Source organism: Pygocentrus nattereri, chromosome 14 (assembly GCF_015220715.1).
Source record: "Pygocentrus nattereri isolate fPygNat1 chromosome 14, fPygNat1.pri, whole genome shotgun sequence".
NCBI lineage: Eukaryota > Metazoa > Chordata > Actinopteri > Characiformes > Serrasalmidae > Pygocentrus > Pygocentrus nattereri.
This window is the reverse complement of record NC_051224.1, coordinates 9,469,708-9,484,527: the sequence shown is the minus strand read 5'-3', so window position 1 is coordinate 9,484,527 and position 14,820 is coordinate 9,469,708. Positions and strand designations below refer to the sequence as shown.

Genomic DNA, 14,820 nt, shown 5'->3' with positions numbered 1-14,820 from the left:
AATTATAGGAGAATTAAAAACATTCTAAACTTTCTTGTTTGTTAATATAAACTAATTTTCAAAAGGTATAAAAAGGAATGGAGGATTTGATATTATAGCAATGCTATATTTCTGCTACCTTCTGTGTGTTGCATTCCCCTTTGTGTCTCTCTTTCTTTGTCTGACTGCAGTGCTTCCTGATAATCTGTCTGAATGGTGATATAAAATCAGTGTCCACCTGGAGTTTTTTTCTTGCCAAAATTCCAGGCCTCCATTCAATCAGACATGTGGCTCGCTAGGCAGAGTTCCACACTGCCTGCCTGTCCGTCTGGCTGTCTATCTGCTTCAGACTACAGGAGAGTCAGACGCTACAGTTTGCTGCCAAATTTGCATTCAATCCAGCTGCCTGACACCACCAGATCAAATCTGTGCTAACTGTAATTTCATAGTGTCCTAAAACCATGGTCTGTCTTTCTCTCTCCTGCTCTCTCTGCAGTGGCACATGTCTCTCAGACCTCCTGCAGTGAGAGATGGAATGTTGCGATTTCAGTCAAAAGTGCACGTGTGCCAGCAATGCCTTTGATACTGCTGGCAGCACTTTGCCTAGCATGCTAATCTTAACTCCCATCTCTGTCTCTCCCTCTCTCTGTCTTTGTCCTCTGTTCTTAGGCAAACCAGGGAGCAGGAGACGCCCCCGGACTTCTTCTACTTCTCCGACTTTGAGAGACATAACGCGGAGATTGCAGCATTTCATCTCGACAGGTAGGTCGGCCTACTCTGTAGCACCTGCTGAGTGAAAAGTAGAGGCCCACTCAATTCGTGCTGGAGACGCATACATGTGCTTTTACATTTTCACTCAGACACAGTTCAGTCTGCTTGTCTTCGCACTCAGTTCATACCTGACTAACACCCACACACATGGCCAGCAGCTGGAGAGTGGCTGGAACACCAGTTTACAATGTTTACAATCTTTCTGCATTGTTTCAAGAATCTTGCCCGTATTACTGCTCACCCACATAAAGGCTGGGCTTAGAGCTGAAGGCTGAAAGAAGCACGTTGCTCAACCAAATTTGAATCACTGATACTGTTATCTTCCTATCCATGCCAAGGATCTAGGAAACTCAATGGTAATTTGTCCTCGCTTCTGGCAAGAATGTTATTCTCTATTTAGAGTAAAATGCTTGTTAAGCATCTCATCTCTAACAGTTCTTCTGTGTATGTCAGACCCAGTCCATTAAAGACCTATTAGTCTATATCACAACCACTAGAAGCTTGAAACGCACTCATCCTGGTTACACCTGTAGTATTGCGATAAATCTAAGTAATGCAGTTTTCCCTTATGCAAAATTTAGTTAGTCATTTAAAGTGGTAAGAGTCTGAAGTTCACTTCTTTAGTTTTGCACTGGATATGCAAGCTAACTCAACTGCTTGCATAAACCTTCAGACACAGACCACAAACCAGTTGTTAAGGAATGTCAAATAGACTTGCTTATGCATGTTCCAACACTTTAAGACATCTTGTTTTATATAAAAATAGACAAAAGCACCTTGCATAGGGAAAAACAGCAGTAGGAGTCATTTTGAAGCCTGAATTTTGTCCAGGTTTTTTTTTTGCTTCTATTGATAACAGATTAATTGCTACAGTGCAGTACTAAAGAAGCTAATGTCAAAAACCAAACTTGATTGGCTACATTGGAAAATGATGTACATTTGATTTTCACCTACCTTCAACTACTCCTTGAAGAATATTCTGTTTCAGATGAAATAGTAAAACAGAGACTGCTGGGATTTGGCCCAGCCTCCATAACACCAGTCTTTAGCCCAGTTGGTCCTCAGGCATGCGCGTGGGTTTGGCAAAAGCAGCCATGTCTGTGCCCACACAAGTATCGATTTTAGGCAAAAGTCTTCAGCCGGCCCTTAAGAGCAGCTCGGACCTCCGTTACACAACCCAGCCCCACCGGCTCCGATTCTCCACACGTTGCTCGGGCCCCATCACTCCAACCCCCTGGCCTGCAGCCTGAAAAGCACTTAGCGAGATTGATTCGATCCACCTTGCGGTGACGTGGGCTCTGTGGATAACAAGGTGCATATGAGAGCAATCAAAAGTTGGGAGAAGCTCCCTGCTGACTTTAATGAGGAAGCTCACAGAGAGGGTGTTGATTGAGCTTGTTGAGACCCACTTTATTTGGTCCACAAGTTTTTTTGTTGTTTTTTCTTTTCTGAACCTGACACCTGGAGACTTTGCATCTGTAGACCAATGCATGCTTTATTTAAATGTGTTTGACTGCAGTTGACAAAATAAAGGTGTTCTTGCCTATAAAAGTTCAAAGCTATACTTGAATCAATAGCCAGGTTACTACGTACATTACATTCTTGCAACAAAATTTTACATTGAAAGTTAATATTAAAGACATGTATTACCTTTTATGATTTATGTCTTTTTGATAACTATTCAGTTCAGGATAGCATAGGGCAGGTGCTAAACTATCTATAGGCTTATATAATATTATTCAAAATTGCATAACTAGTATCATGACATCACAAGGGACTATGACAGCCATAGAGTACAATAGGAGTGAACACTAAATCTATGAAGAACTACTCTTCTGCAAAAGTGAATAGATAACAGGAGACAAGAATATTCCTGCCCATGAGAATGGAATTCCAACAGCATCCCAAACAGTGGCCCACTTTCTTCTCTCTCTGCCATCCCTTCATCCTTATTCTGTATGTTCTAGTCCTGCACCAGTACCCCTGTATGGCTGGAAAACTGTTTGCACCCAGCCAGGCCTCCACACTGGGCTCTTTGTCATGAGCCTTCAGCATCATGGACTGTGGCCACTGAGTGGCTTCATCTTGCAGGCTTGTGTTTCTGTCCCTCAGGGGCCAAGGGCCCAGGCACTTCCAGAAGGCGAGAATGCACTACTTAGGCAAAAATCAAATTCCCATCATTTTAGCCTTACCTTCAGTGTAGTCAGTCAGCCAAGATAAGTTTGGAGTCTGAAGTTGGCTTCTTTAGATTTACTCTGGAACTATAAGTCCTGTTTCATACCCACCTTCCTCTCTGTGGGAGACATGGAACATCTTGCTTTTTGCCTGCACGAGGTCTGACATGGAACAGCATTTAGAGAATAGGCCTTTTTTAACCTTTTTCCACCATGCAGCAAGTACTGTGAAAATGAAACCTACATTTTTAAGAATTAAAAATGTTAATTCTGTTATTCATTATTTATCTAACAAAATAGTAGCTTAACATTTTGCTTATGTCACACTCAGGTAGTATCTGTGAAACAGGACTATTGTAGCCAAGTAATAAAAGATTATAATGCAATTATTAGCAGGTATAGTACTACACATGCCTCAAAACAGGTTGTGATGGTAAATAATCTGAATAGACTTGATTATGTGGATATGGGAACATTATGTGCAATGTACAGAGTTCATAAGCAGTCAAAGAACAGCCAAGGCAAATCCATAGGCTAAAACCAGAAAAGAAAGCAAGGGTATATCATGGAAACTGTGAACACAAAGGAAACCCCTGCTGAGCACTCAGTTAATGAAATAGAGACATCTGAAAAACAGAAAGCCAAACAAAGGAATATACATATATATGTATGTATGTATGTATGTGTGTGTGTGTGTGTGTGTGTGTGTGTGTGTGTGTAAACAAATCCATAGAATGAGCTGCAGGTGTGCTTAAGATGGAGAGGTGGAGCCAGAAAGGAGCAGGTGTTGGAATGAGCCATTCCAGAATTTTCAAGTTCAAAGAGTCTTCCCAGCAGGAGAAAGACCTTGTGACACTAAGGCCTAGTTTATGAAGTTGGACAAAAGTACTGACATTAGAAAAATTCTAACTTCAGGATGGGTTTTACCATTGTCGTAAGTTCTGTTACAGACTTTGTCTGTTTTAATAAGTAACAATATGCCATACAATGTCAGAAACCCCACAAGCAAGTCTATTTGAAATAAATAACTTGTGTTTTGAGGCTAGTGCACAATAAATTAGGCATTCATTTTGCAGAATATCAATTGGTTGGGTATACATTTTCAGTACTTGTTAGGGCATTAGCTACATAGCTCCAGCACAAAACTAGAGAAGCAGCCTTTTCACACTAAGCCTGTCTTGGCTGATGGACTACATTTGGAGTAAAGGAAGAATGCACATTTGTGTGTGTTAGAGATGCAGAAGGATAGGAGTTGTCCTCTGGGGCTGTGTGTGGCCTGACGCTGAAGGCCAATAAGCAGGCCTTTAAAAGGCCATTAAGTAGCAATCAGGGAGGTGTCATAAAGCGGATAAGTTATGAACGGGCTCACATGCCGAGACGAGGCTGAGACAGCTGATGTCGGAGACTGGAAGAATCATTAAATCATTACGCAGTCACTTTGAGAAATCGCTCCTTGTTTCCATAGATCTTCAGTGTTCTGTATTCTGTAAGATTTGCTTGGTTATTACTTGATGGAGCTCATACAGAGATTAGACGTCCAATTGCTATGTAATTAGCATGTTGATTGTGTTGTTTAACTAACAGTGAGACAAATATACAGTAGCACAACTGCAGTCTGCACTAGCTTTCATAGGCAAACTATTAGAAGACTGCATTTGGAAGTTACTGATGGGGATTTGACATTTTAGACACAGCATTGTAGGAATTTTTTTTTCACTTTCAGAATTATCTTACATTTCATCTGGGATAATACAAACAATACATTTAAGCATACATTTGTAAACCCATAGCAGTTTAACTCCTAAAAGTTGAGGTGTTACTTTTGTTTTGCTATCTTTTTCAATGTCAAGGTACATGGTTGCATATATAATTACATAGCGAGTAATGCCATGAATTACATTTAGATGCTGACATTCTGTATTGGCAGTTTTTCATCTGCATTTCTGACTTTTTTCCATGTGTTTATGAATACCAATGGAAAAAAGCATAGCAAACAAACACAAAGATGGTGTAGATTTAAATTTTAGAACCCTCACCTCTAATGGAATGTCTCAGTTTGTTTCAGTGAGCTACAGGAAATAGTTGGAAATAGTTGCTATCTAGCTACTATTGACTTACACCATGCTTTTATTATTTGGGTGATAACTGTGACTTTAAAGGGTTCAGCATATGGTAAATTCTTCTTATCTGTATGTGAACAGTTATTTTGCTGCTACTGTCTTGCTTTATTGCTACCGTCTAATAAAGTGTCTGTCTGTCTGTGTAGAATTCTGGATTTCCGGCGTGTCCCGCCAGTTGCTGGCAGGCTGGTGAACATGACGAGGGAAATCCGGGACGTGACCCGTGACAAAAAACTCTGGCGGACGTTCTTCATCTCCCCAGGTATCAGAAAGCCTCTTTTCTTCAGCCCATCAGGCCAAGATGCCTTTATCCCCTCCCCCAGCTAGTCTGTTCTCATGAGTCCAGCCCAGAGCACAGGCCAGTGTACTGGGGCTCTGCTTGTGGCCTGGGCTTTTCATGAGTTGTAAATGAAGAGTCACAGGCATGCTGTACTTTCTGTGTAGCTTTAAAATTGAATTTCAGCCATCTTGCAGGCATCAGTTTTTAAGCAAAGGCATGCCAAGGCATATTTTCTCTCATTAACTGTGCTAATTATCATGAATAATCATTAGCATACCGCGTCAACTTTTTATGAGGAATTTTTCTGGGAAGAAGTGAATAGGCTTCCTTTGCCCCCAGGGAGTCATGTCAGAAAACGTTTGCCACAGTAATTAATCATAAACTAAAGCTTCTTCAGCAAAACCCACACGAAGCAGAGGAACTCAGTTCACTGACATTGGCCCATCACTGATGTGGTTGTCTGTTAAAGGTTAGAGATCTCAGTACAGTTTTTTCCACAAAAAGGCTATCAGCACTTGAACGTTTCCTGAGAAAAGGCTTCATGCTGGACACTGTGACACTGATATCAGATGTGTCTGCCATTAGAGAGACAGTGGCAGTCACTGAGACTCATATAGCAGTCAAGAGTTTAACACTGTTCTAACCTCTGTGAATCTTTGTCCATTCAACAGTGTTCAATGACTAGCCCCAATGAGGCCAAACCACCTGTAAAAGCATTCTCACTGCCATCAGATTACAATGACTCTGACTCTCTCTCTGTCTCTCTCTCTCTGTCTCTCACTCTCTCTCCCTGTTCATTTGTCTGGCCAGTCAGTTTTTCTGTCCTCCTCTCAGACAGCTGTTATTGCCAAGCTGAAACTTGTTCTTTCTCACTCCACAGCCAACAACATCTGCTTCTATGGAGAGTGTTCATACTATTGCTCCACTGAGCATGCTTTGTGTGGAAAGCCTGACCAGATCGAGGGCTCACTGGCTGCTTTTCTGCCTGACCTCGCCCTGGCCAAGCGCAAAACCTGGAGGAACCCTTGGAGGCGCTCCTACCACAAGCGCAAGAAAGCTGAGTAAGACCTCTTCTTCATCTTTGTGTTCTTTTCTGTCTTTATTGCCTTTTCTTTCTTTCTCTTCTTCTTCTACTTTTTTTTCCTTTTTTGTTTGTTTTGTTGTTCTTTTTTCTATCATTTCTTTTTTCACTTTTTCATTGGTGTTTCTTTTTCTTTCTTTATTTCTTTCTTTCTTTCTCCTCCACGCTTTACCTTCCTTCTATTTTATTTCAATGTTTTTCTATTTTTGCTTATTCGTTTTTTATTCTCATATCTTTTTTACTACCTCTCCTGTTATCATTTTTTCTCTTTCACGCTATCTCAGGTCACCACACACCACCTCACATCTTCATTAAACTCACAGACTGCCTTTATCAGCAAAAACGGAGCCTAGCGCAGCTCGAGGACGGCTGCTTTCTGGGCAGAGACAATGTTCTGTCCTCCCCGTGATGCCAGTTTTAGGCAGACGGTCCGAGGTCGATCACATCAAACATGATGCAAAACTGCTGACTGAGTGAAACTGAAGTTGAAAAGAGAACATAATTCACAGTTTTTGCTGATTTCGCTGATTCACCTTTGAAAGTGGAGCGATGGAACACATCATTTATCCTGTTGATACAAAATGCATTCTTCTCTGAATTCATGAGAAGACTCTGCTCATTCTCTCTTCATCCTGCATCCAGAGCAGAAGGCCTGGGTACAGCACCATGTATCATAAGTGCCTCATAGACTATCATTATATAAGTATGATATTACAGAGAAATAGTGGCCTTAATTTTACTGGTGTTTCATAGGTTTTTTCATAGACTGTCATTATTTACATTTGTGGTAGACTGTCGTTAATACCAACAGTGAGCACTACAAAGAGCACTTAGTCTGTTAGGAATGGCTTGCAATCATCGTGTTTAGAGTAAAGAGGTTTAAGTACACTCTACTTGTTCTTGCTTAGGTGGGAAGTGGATCCAGATTACTGTGATGAAGTCAAGCAGACTCCGCCTTATGATCGTGGCACACGCTTGCTGGACATCATGGATATGACAATCTTTGACTTTCTTATGGGTGAGTTTTACTGTTGTTCAAAATTAATGAAAAATATTACGCAAAATATCACAAAATAATAATGCTGATTATTCTGCATGGCTACTTAAGCAGACATGGTTGCTTGATCTGCATGATTTGTAATTACATGGGTAAAATATGCATTTTTGCAGTTGCAGTTCTAAAATCTAGGGTGCTCCTGAGGGGCCGTGGTTAAAAAAAAGTTAATGACATTGCGTTGCCTCACAAATGTTTTGCGTTCCCTTGCAAATAAAATGCATTCCCTTGCAAATGTTTTGCATTTACTTGCAAACGCTGTGCTTGCTTAAGCTCAAACATGGAGCAGCTCATTGAATTTTATGTTGATCTTGAATTAAAATATAAAGACATAGTGTCGATTCTCAAAATCAAACATGATTATGTTAATAGTGAGTGCAAACTGAAGCTGAGATCGAGTGTCTTTGTACAGTAAAAGCTACATTTATAAAGACAGCAAAGAACAATTGCTGAATAAACTCAGCAGACTAGTGAAACTGGGGAAACAGCTTTTAATGCTATACAAAAACAAAGCTCTAATGTAGGCAATGTCGTTGGGCACCTCTGGTCATACATTTGCTTGCCGTCTGACGAGCATATATTTGCGAGGGAAATACAAAACATTTGCGAGGGAATGCATTTTTTGCGAGGGAATGGAATGTCATTAACTTATTTTTAACCACGGGCCATTAGGGGCTCCGTAAAAATCTGATTGAACCTAAAGCTTTAAAGAATACTCAATATAAGCACACCTATAACCACTTTGCTATAATTCGGTATTAATGCAGCAAGGCACTAAGAACAGTGTGCTGTGAATGGTCTGAAATGCTCTCTGCTGGACCACCAAGTGTACTGATAGATGAAGTAAGAACTTGGATTTGTTGACACTGAGGGGCTGACATATTATTTTCTTAGTTAAACCACTCCTATTCAGTGCTATGAAACTGTTGAAAAGAATATGAAAGGAAATTAATATGTGTACTATGTTACCTGAATGGCTTAAATGCTTGAAATGTCTATATTTGTCTGGGTAGATCTGCCTTGGTATTTAATAAATTGCTAATAAAATACTGGAAAATGCATAGCTGCACCAGCGATAATTGGCATTATGTTTGCGATGTTAATTTTGTGAACAAAAATGACTTACAGGCAAAGGGTTCTGCATTAAATAATGCTATATTATGATATTTTCATTACTATATGACAAACCCTTTAAAGGTCAATGGAATGACAGTCAATGGAATGAATGGAATTACAGTATACAGTCACGCACAATTGAAAGGCCTTGTCCTCATTCAGTAGTCCATGGTTGCTTGGCAGCAATAGCCTATTCTAAACAACCTATATTTCTTGATGAAATTGTTTATTGAGATTACTAAAAATTATAACTATTTATTTTAGTGAAATATGTGTATTCCATCATATTTTATCATGAAAACATGCAACTAAGATTATTAGAAGAAGCTTTTGCAGTTTCATCTCAAACTGCCTCAGAATTAAATCTTAGAACCCTAATAGTTATTACTGTTAATATAATATACTATTTAAGTGTAGTTGCGTAATGACATAGTTATGTACGCAGTTATCTAATGAATTACATTTATTTTTGATATACACATATATATCAACACACCTGGCAGCTCTGAATTGTTCTGTTTGTCTCAATATCAGACGATGCAAAAAAATGTAAAAGATTACTTTTCTTACTTTTGGCTTTTATACACACACACACACACACACATTATCTAAGCTGCTCATCCTACTGGGTCAGTACAATGTGATTAAATTCAAATCATAGTGCAAAATCTCAGGTAATTTAAACTGAACAACAGAAGGGCAAACTCAAAGATGAAAACACTGTAACTGTCCAAGTATCTGCATTTATCATTTTCTCATTCTTTCTGTTCCTTTTATTCGGACAGGCAACATGGACCGTCACCATTACGAGACCTTTGAGAAGTTTGGGAACGAGACGTTCATCATCCATTTGGACAACGGCAGAGGGTGAGCCATCTTCATCCTCTTAACCAGCCATGAAATGCAGTAAGCCCTGTCAAAGCAGGCAGGTGTCACGTATTCCTCTATCAGCAAGCTTATCTGAAACCATGGAAACTGGAGGTTGCTTTAAGTGAAGTGAATATGTATGTTGTTAGGGGAAGGTCAGACTCAATATCTCAACACTCATATCTCAGTCATATTTCAGCTGATAACGTATGTACTGCTAAAGGGCATATGTAGAAGTCAGCAGGTGGAGATCCAGAATGTTGATGAAAACACTGTTGTGCTGCACAGAGTGAATTTGAAAGCTTTGCATGAATTACTATGTAGCAACGGAAATCAATTTCCACAGTACTAAAATAAGCCAAACTGTGGGCTGAAAAGAGTTTCAGTGAAGAATTTCTATTCAAGCAGTGCTCTATGGCAGAATTTGATGTATTTGTCTACTGAGTGGTTACTGCTGCTTTTCACAGCTGTTGGGCCTGTTGGAAAGTAGGCCACACTGCAGTGCTCTTACAGCAACTCAGTGCTTTGCTCCAGTGCACAAAGGCAATGCTCAAGGGCACTGGATCTACATCCCATAGTTCCTGGCATCAGATTTGAACTAGCAACCCTCTGATTCCTGGGATGTAGTGCTCACCCACTAAGCCCTGTCCTTTCAGCAGAATCTGAGCTCTTTTAATTCAGATTTCTTTCACAACCCACAGGTTTGGAAAACACTCACATGACGAAATGTCCATCTTGGTGCCTTTGAGCCAGTGCTGCAGGTAAGACTGCTAGTCTTGTTGTTGTTCCTGTGTGCATGTACATATCATTTTTGTTCATCTTCTTTGAAGGAACAGTTTGGCAAAATCAAACATATACAAGTTCCTGCTTACCCCAAATAGCTGCAGATCAGCCGACATTGTTAGATGTCCAGGCTTGCTTCTTTAGTTATGCACTGTAACTATGAGTCTACTGTTGCTAACGAGGAATGGAAGATAACACAAGGGTTCTTCAGTAAACAAAATGGTTCTTTGTAGAACCAGGAACTCTGAAAGAACCAGGAACTTGCATCATGAAAGTGTTCCATTGTCTGCACTAAAAAAAACATGGAAGAACAACTGGATCTGCAAACTGCATGCCCAAATGATCAAACTCAGTGCTTCAAATAGCACTGAACTGTTAAGTCATCCTCACTTATGTGTTTTCTGACACTGTGACATCTATAAGGGGAAAGGAGACAAAAGAACATGGTATAGATAAAAACTACCCCATTACATTTTACCCCATGTTAGATTTTGCATCACCCTCCCGTACCTGTAAACTATTACTAGCCTAACTCTGTCTTACTGTCTCTTATTTCACCGTTTCCTTTTCTTGCCTCATTCTTCTCTGTACTCTGTCTCTCACTCGTCCTATCCCTCTCACTCCATCAGGGTCAGGAGGTCTACCTACCTGCGACTGCAGCTGCTGGCTAAGGAGGAGTACCAGCTGAGCTCTCTGATGGAGGAGTCTCTCCTGCGGGACCGCCTCGTCCCCATCCTCATCAAGCCACACCTGCAGGCTCTGGACCGCCGCCTGCGCCTGGCCCTTAACGTGCTGGCTGAGTGCATTGAAAAGGAGGGCTACACCGCCGTAGTGGAGCATGACTTCGACCCCCAGCCAGCCGCCTCCCCCCTCCATCAGGCCCCCAGAGCCAGGTAGTAGGGACCCCGAGACCTGGAGCCACAGAGCCCCACAGCCTCGGCCTCGCCACGACACGCCCGCCAGTGAGCGTCAGGCTCGCGCCCGAGCCACAGCTTTGAATTCAGTGAATTCCGAGACTCGCTGCAAATGCCTCTGAACCAAACCGCCCCGCATACCTGTCCGTGTTGTTGTATGTCAACAAATACCAGACATGAGAGTGCTTTTTTCAGAGGCTTTAAACCAGCGGCATTACGGAAAAGAGGTCCATTTTCTTTCCTTTTGATGGCACCCTTGAGTACCTGGGACTGCGTTTATTTTTATTTTTTTAAGGCAAGGCTTGCATTTTTATCTGTGATGGAATCTGCAGTACTTACTGTTTTGTTACATCCCGCTTTTTATTCCATGCAGAAATAATTTATTTAATTTGTGCATATTTATCTTTAAAAGTAATTTACAGTAGATTTTTACAAAAAAATGCTGACAGAATGGCTTTAGATATGGGGGGATTGTGGGAAAAAAAAGAAGTGAATACAGTTTATGTAGTCCAGTTAACATAAGACTTCTACATATATCTGTGGCTGCTGTTTGTTTTGTATGTAGCCAACTGTTGCAGTGCTCTGTGTGAGATCGTTTCATAAGGGCATATTGAAGCTTTAAGAGGAGTACTGCAGTGCGGTGCTTCTCCTGCGAAGACTCAACTCCTCTCCTCTTTGAGTCTGACCTGATTTGGTTTTCCTGGCCTCCGGTCGCTTTCGGCACCTTTCACGGAGGCTTCAGTAAATTGGATATTGTGCAATCCGACGTTGAGAGGGTTTTTTCTTCGTGTTTTCATCTTTCATTTTGGTTTATTCAGCAGTGGAGTGCGAGCATCATTTGGGGTTATTCATAAGGGTACACTTGGTAGAAACTTGCAGGAGGAGTGCAGAATGACACTGATTGGTGTTTTTGTTCAGGCAGCCCGGGCGCTGCCCGCCATCTCCGACCCCATGCTGAACGCACCTGTTCTCCCAGCAAGGGCAGCTTCAGCGCTTCCTCAGACGTAGCGCTGCAGACACTTGGTGATTCTGTGTCCTTTTTTTTGCTGCACATGGGCTATCTGATAACATTAACGGCTGCGCTCTTGCAGCCTACAGTGCAATCACAGAGAACAAATCAAGGACGATATGGTTTGACTGATGGAAATGACAAGTGACCCCTGTTATTTCACTGCAGGGCATTTCATTGTCACGTCTATACTTCATTGTCTATGTTTGGTTCATTCTGCCATTTAGAAATTATAAAACAGAAAGATACAATTCTGCCCCAATGTATATAAAGCCTTTGTGTTTTTTGTAAGATAAAACAAAAGGCCTGTTCGCTGCAGTTGTTACTAGAATTTTTAAAGATACTTCAGACTTCACACTGTCATTATCATTGCAGTAATTTCACTCAAAAGCTCATTTTACATGCGTTCTTCTCTGCAGATTTTAAAATTTTTCGTTTGCTAGTTTCCAGTATGAACCATCTCCTAAACTATGGCCAAAAAGGCAAAAGAGTGCCTTTAGCATTTCCACAGGAGCAGCTGTCCATTCAGCTTAAAAAGAGACTCTTACTGACACATGCCAACTTTTTTTTTAAGAACAAGAGGATTATTTTCCTTTAAGTTCCAAATCAAGCTATTGCAAGACACTCAGTGCACTTGTGTGTTGTATTTGAAAGCTTCACTTTATTATTTATTAATGTCTAAGGATGGTATATTTGTGCAAAAAAACCTTCACTCTTTGTTGCTTTTTGTTTTTTGTTGTTTTTGAAAAGTCCCCGTTTCTGATTAACATTCGGACATGGAGTAGGGAATGAAGAGTTGTGGCGTGTGTGTGTGTTTTTCTGTGTAAACTCAGTGCCTGTGCAATGCTAGAAATACTTGAATGTTTTGGGATTCATCACAAATGGACCTTTGAAGCCCCATGTTCTGGACTCGGACTCAGAAGCCAGGGGGTGGGGTTTTGTGGGGTTTCTCAGCAGGGAGAAGGCATGATCATGGTGGGCTTCTGGAGGCCAGTCCAGCTGGAATATCTCCCTGCTCTTTCATTGTGTATGTGTACATATCTATAAATACTGTACGTAGAACACAATAGGCTGTTGTTAACAGCCAATTGCTTCTGTTTTCTCTCTCTCTCTCTCTCTCTCTTATGCATTGTTACTGTGATGACTTGTTTGCAAAATGATAAAAGTGTGCAATAAAAGAAGCGAAGCTGTTGAATGTTTTTGTGTGCAGTACAGCAGCAGAGATCACAGCAAATCCATTTCTTACCATTAGGGATGCTCTGATAATGATTTTTTATGGCTGATTCTGATTTCTTTACAGACAAATCGACTGATGGCTCCTTTTTTGGCCAATTTTTATTAGCCTTCTTTTATTCTGAAGCCCAGACTGTTTGGGATAAATGATTAGAATTTAGAACCATTTGCCAACTGTGTTTGCACACTGTGAAATTAGACCTCTGCATTTAACCCATCCATGCAGTGAAACACCCACATACATGCACACTAATGAACACACACGCTAGGGGGCAGTGAGCACACTTGCCCAGAGTGGTGGGCAGCCCTATCCACGGCACCCGAGGAGCAATTGGGGGTTAGGTGCCTTGCTCCAGGGCACTTCAGTCATGGACTGTCAGTCGAGGGGATCAAATCGGCGACCTTACGATCACAGGTCTGGTTCCCTAACCTCCAGCCCATAATGAAACACGCTAGCATGTTTCTGGTCGTTTTTATTAGCCAGATTACATTACAACATTGTTTTTTAACTGACTTTTTTTTTTTCAATTTTTCAACTTAAATCAGTTTAAATAATGTGAATTAAATACTACATCATAAGTGTTACATCAAAGGAAGAGGCAACTGGACAACTGGGATTTTTAGCAAAATGAGTCATGCATAATTATGCCACAGCATTTTGGTGCACGTGTAATAGAAGCATTGAAATACTGTATGAGTACACTTACCTGCCTCATGTTATTTGCCATAAACTTGCAAGACAGATCTGCCAAGACAAAAACAATGAATAAGCCAGTTGCAATTGAGATGTACTTTTGTCCAATTTGTAATGTAACAGCATGTCATGCATATTGATGTTAACCAAGCTGGAGCTTATTCTGGACACATTATGAGGAAGAAGAGCTTGGAACAGTTGAGGGTCAAACAAAGAACATGGCCTGCAACAAAATGGATGGAGACAATTGGAGAAATCCTGAACATGAAGTCATTAAGCTTAAAGACTCGAACACAACACAGGATATACTGGAGGATCCATCTGGTCACCAGACATCAGAACCAACTTGATGGCACTTAGTAATAAATGTCATAGTGTCAGAAACCAAAGATGAGAAAGTGCATTTGAGGTTACTTAACAACTTCACATGGTTTGAAGTCTGCAGTTATTTAGGCATAAGCTGTGCACGATGCTAATTTGTAGTGAAACGCTTCCATTACTTTTTAACTACAACCCCAATTCCAATGAAGCTGGGATGTTGTCTAAAACATAAATAAAGACAGAATACGCTGATTTGCAAATCCTTTTCAACCTATATTCAATTGAATACACTACAAAGAAAAGATATTTCATGTTCAAACGGATAAACTTTATTGTTTTTTGCAAATATTCGCTCATTTTGAATTTGATGCCTGCAACACGTTCCAAAGAAGTTGGAACAGGGGCATGTTTACCACTGTGTTAC

At 40.8% G+C, this 14,820-nt stretch overlaps 1 protein-coding gene across 1 annotated transcript in view; it reads left to right on the top strand.

The window, feature by feature from the left end:
* Positions 1-13,343, top strand: part of fam20ca (FAM20C golgi associated secretory pathway kinase a) — a 63,232-nt gene extending 49,889 nt beyond the window's left edge. The window contains exons 4-10 of the mRNA XM_017684911.2: positions 649-741; positions 5,191-5,306; positions 6,205-6,385; positions 7,314-7,423; positions 9,361-9,442; positions 10,144-10,203; positions 10,855-13,343. Coding sequence (XP_017540400.1) covers positions 649-741; positions 5,191-5,306; positions 6,205-6,385; positions 7,314-7,423; positions 9,361-9,442; positions 10,144-10,203; positions 10,855-11,122 — 910 coding nt within the window. The 3' untranslated portion in view covers positions 11,123-13,343. The remainder of the gene's footprint in view (positions 1-648; positions 742-5,190; positions 5,307-6,204; positions 6,386-7,313; positions 7,424-9,360; positions 9,443-10,143; positions 10,204-10,854) is intronic.
* Positions 13,344-14,820: the final 1,477 nt, after the last annotated feature.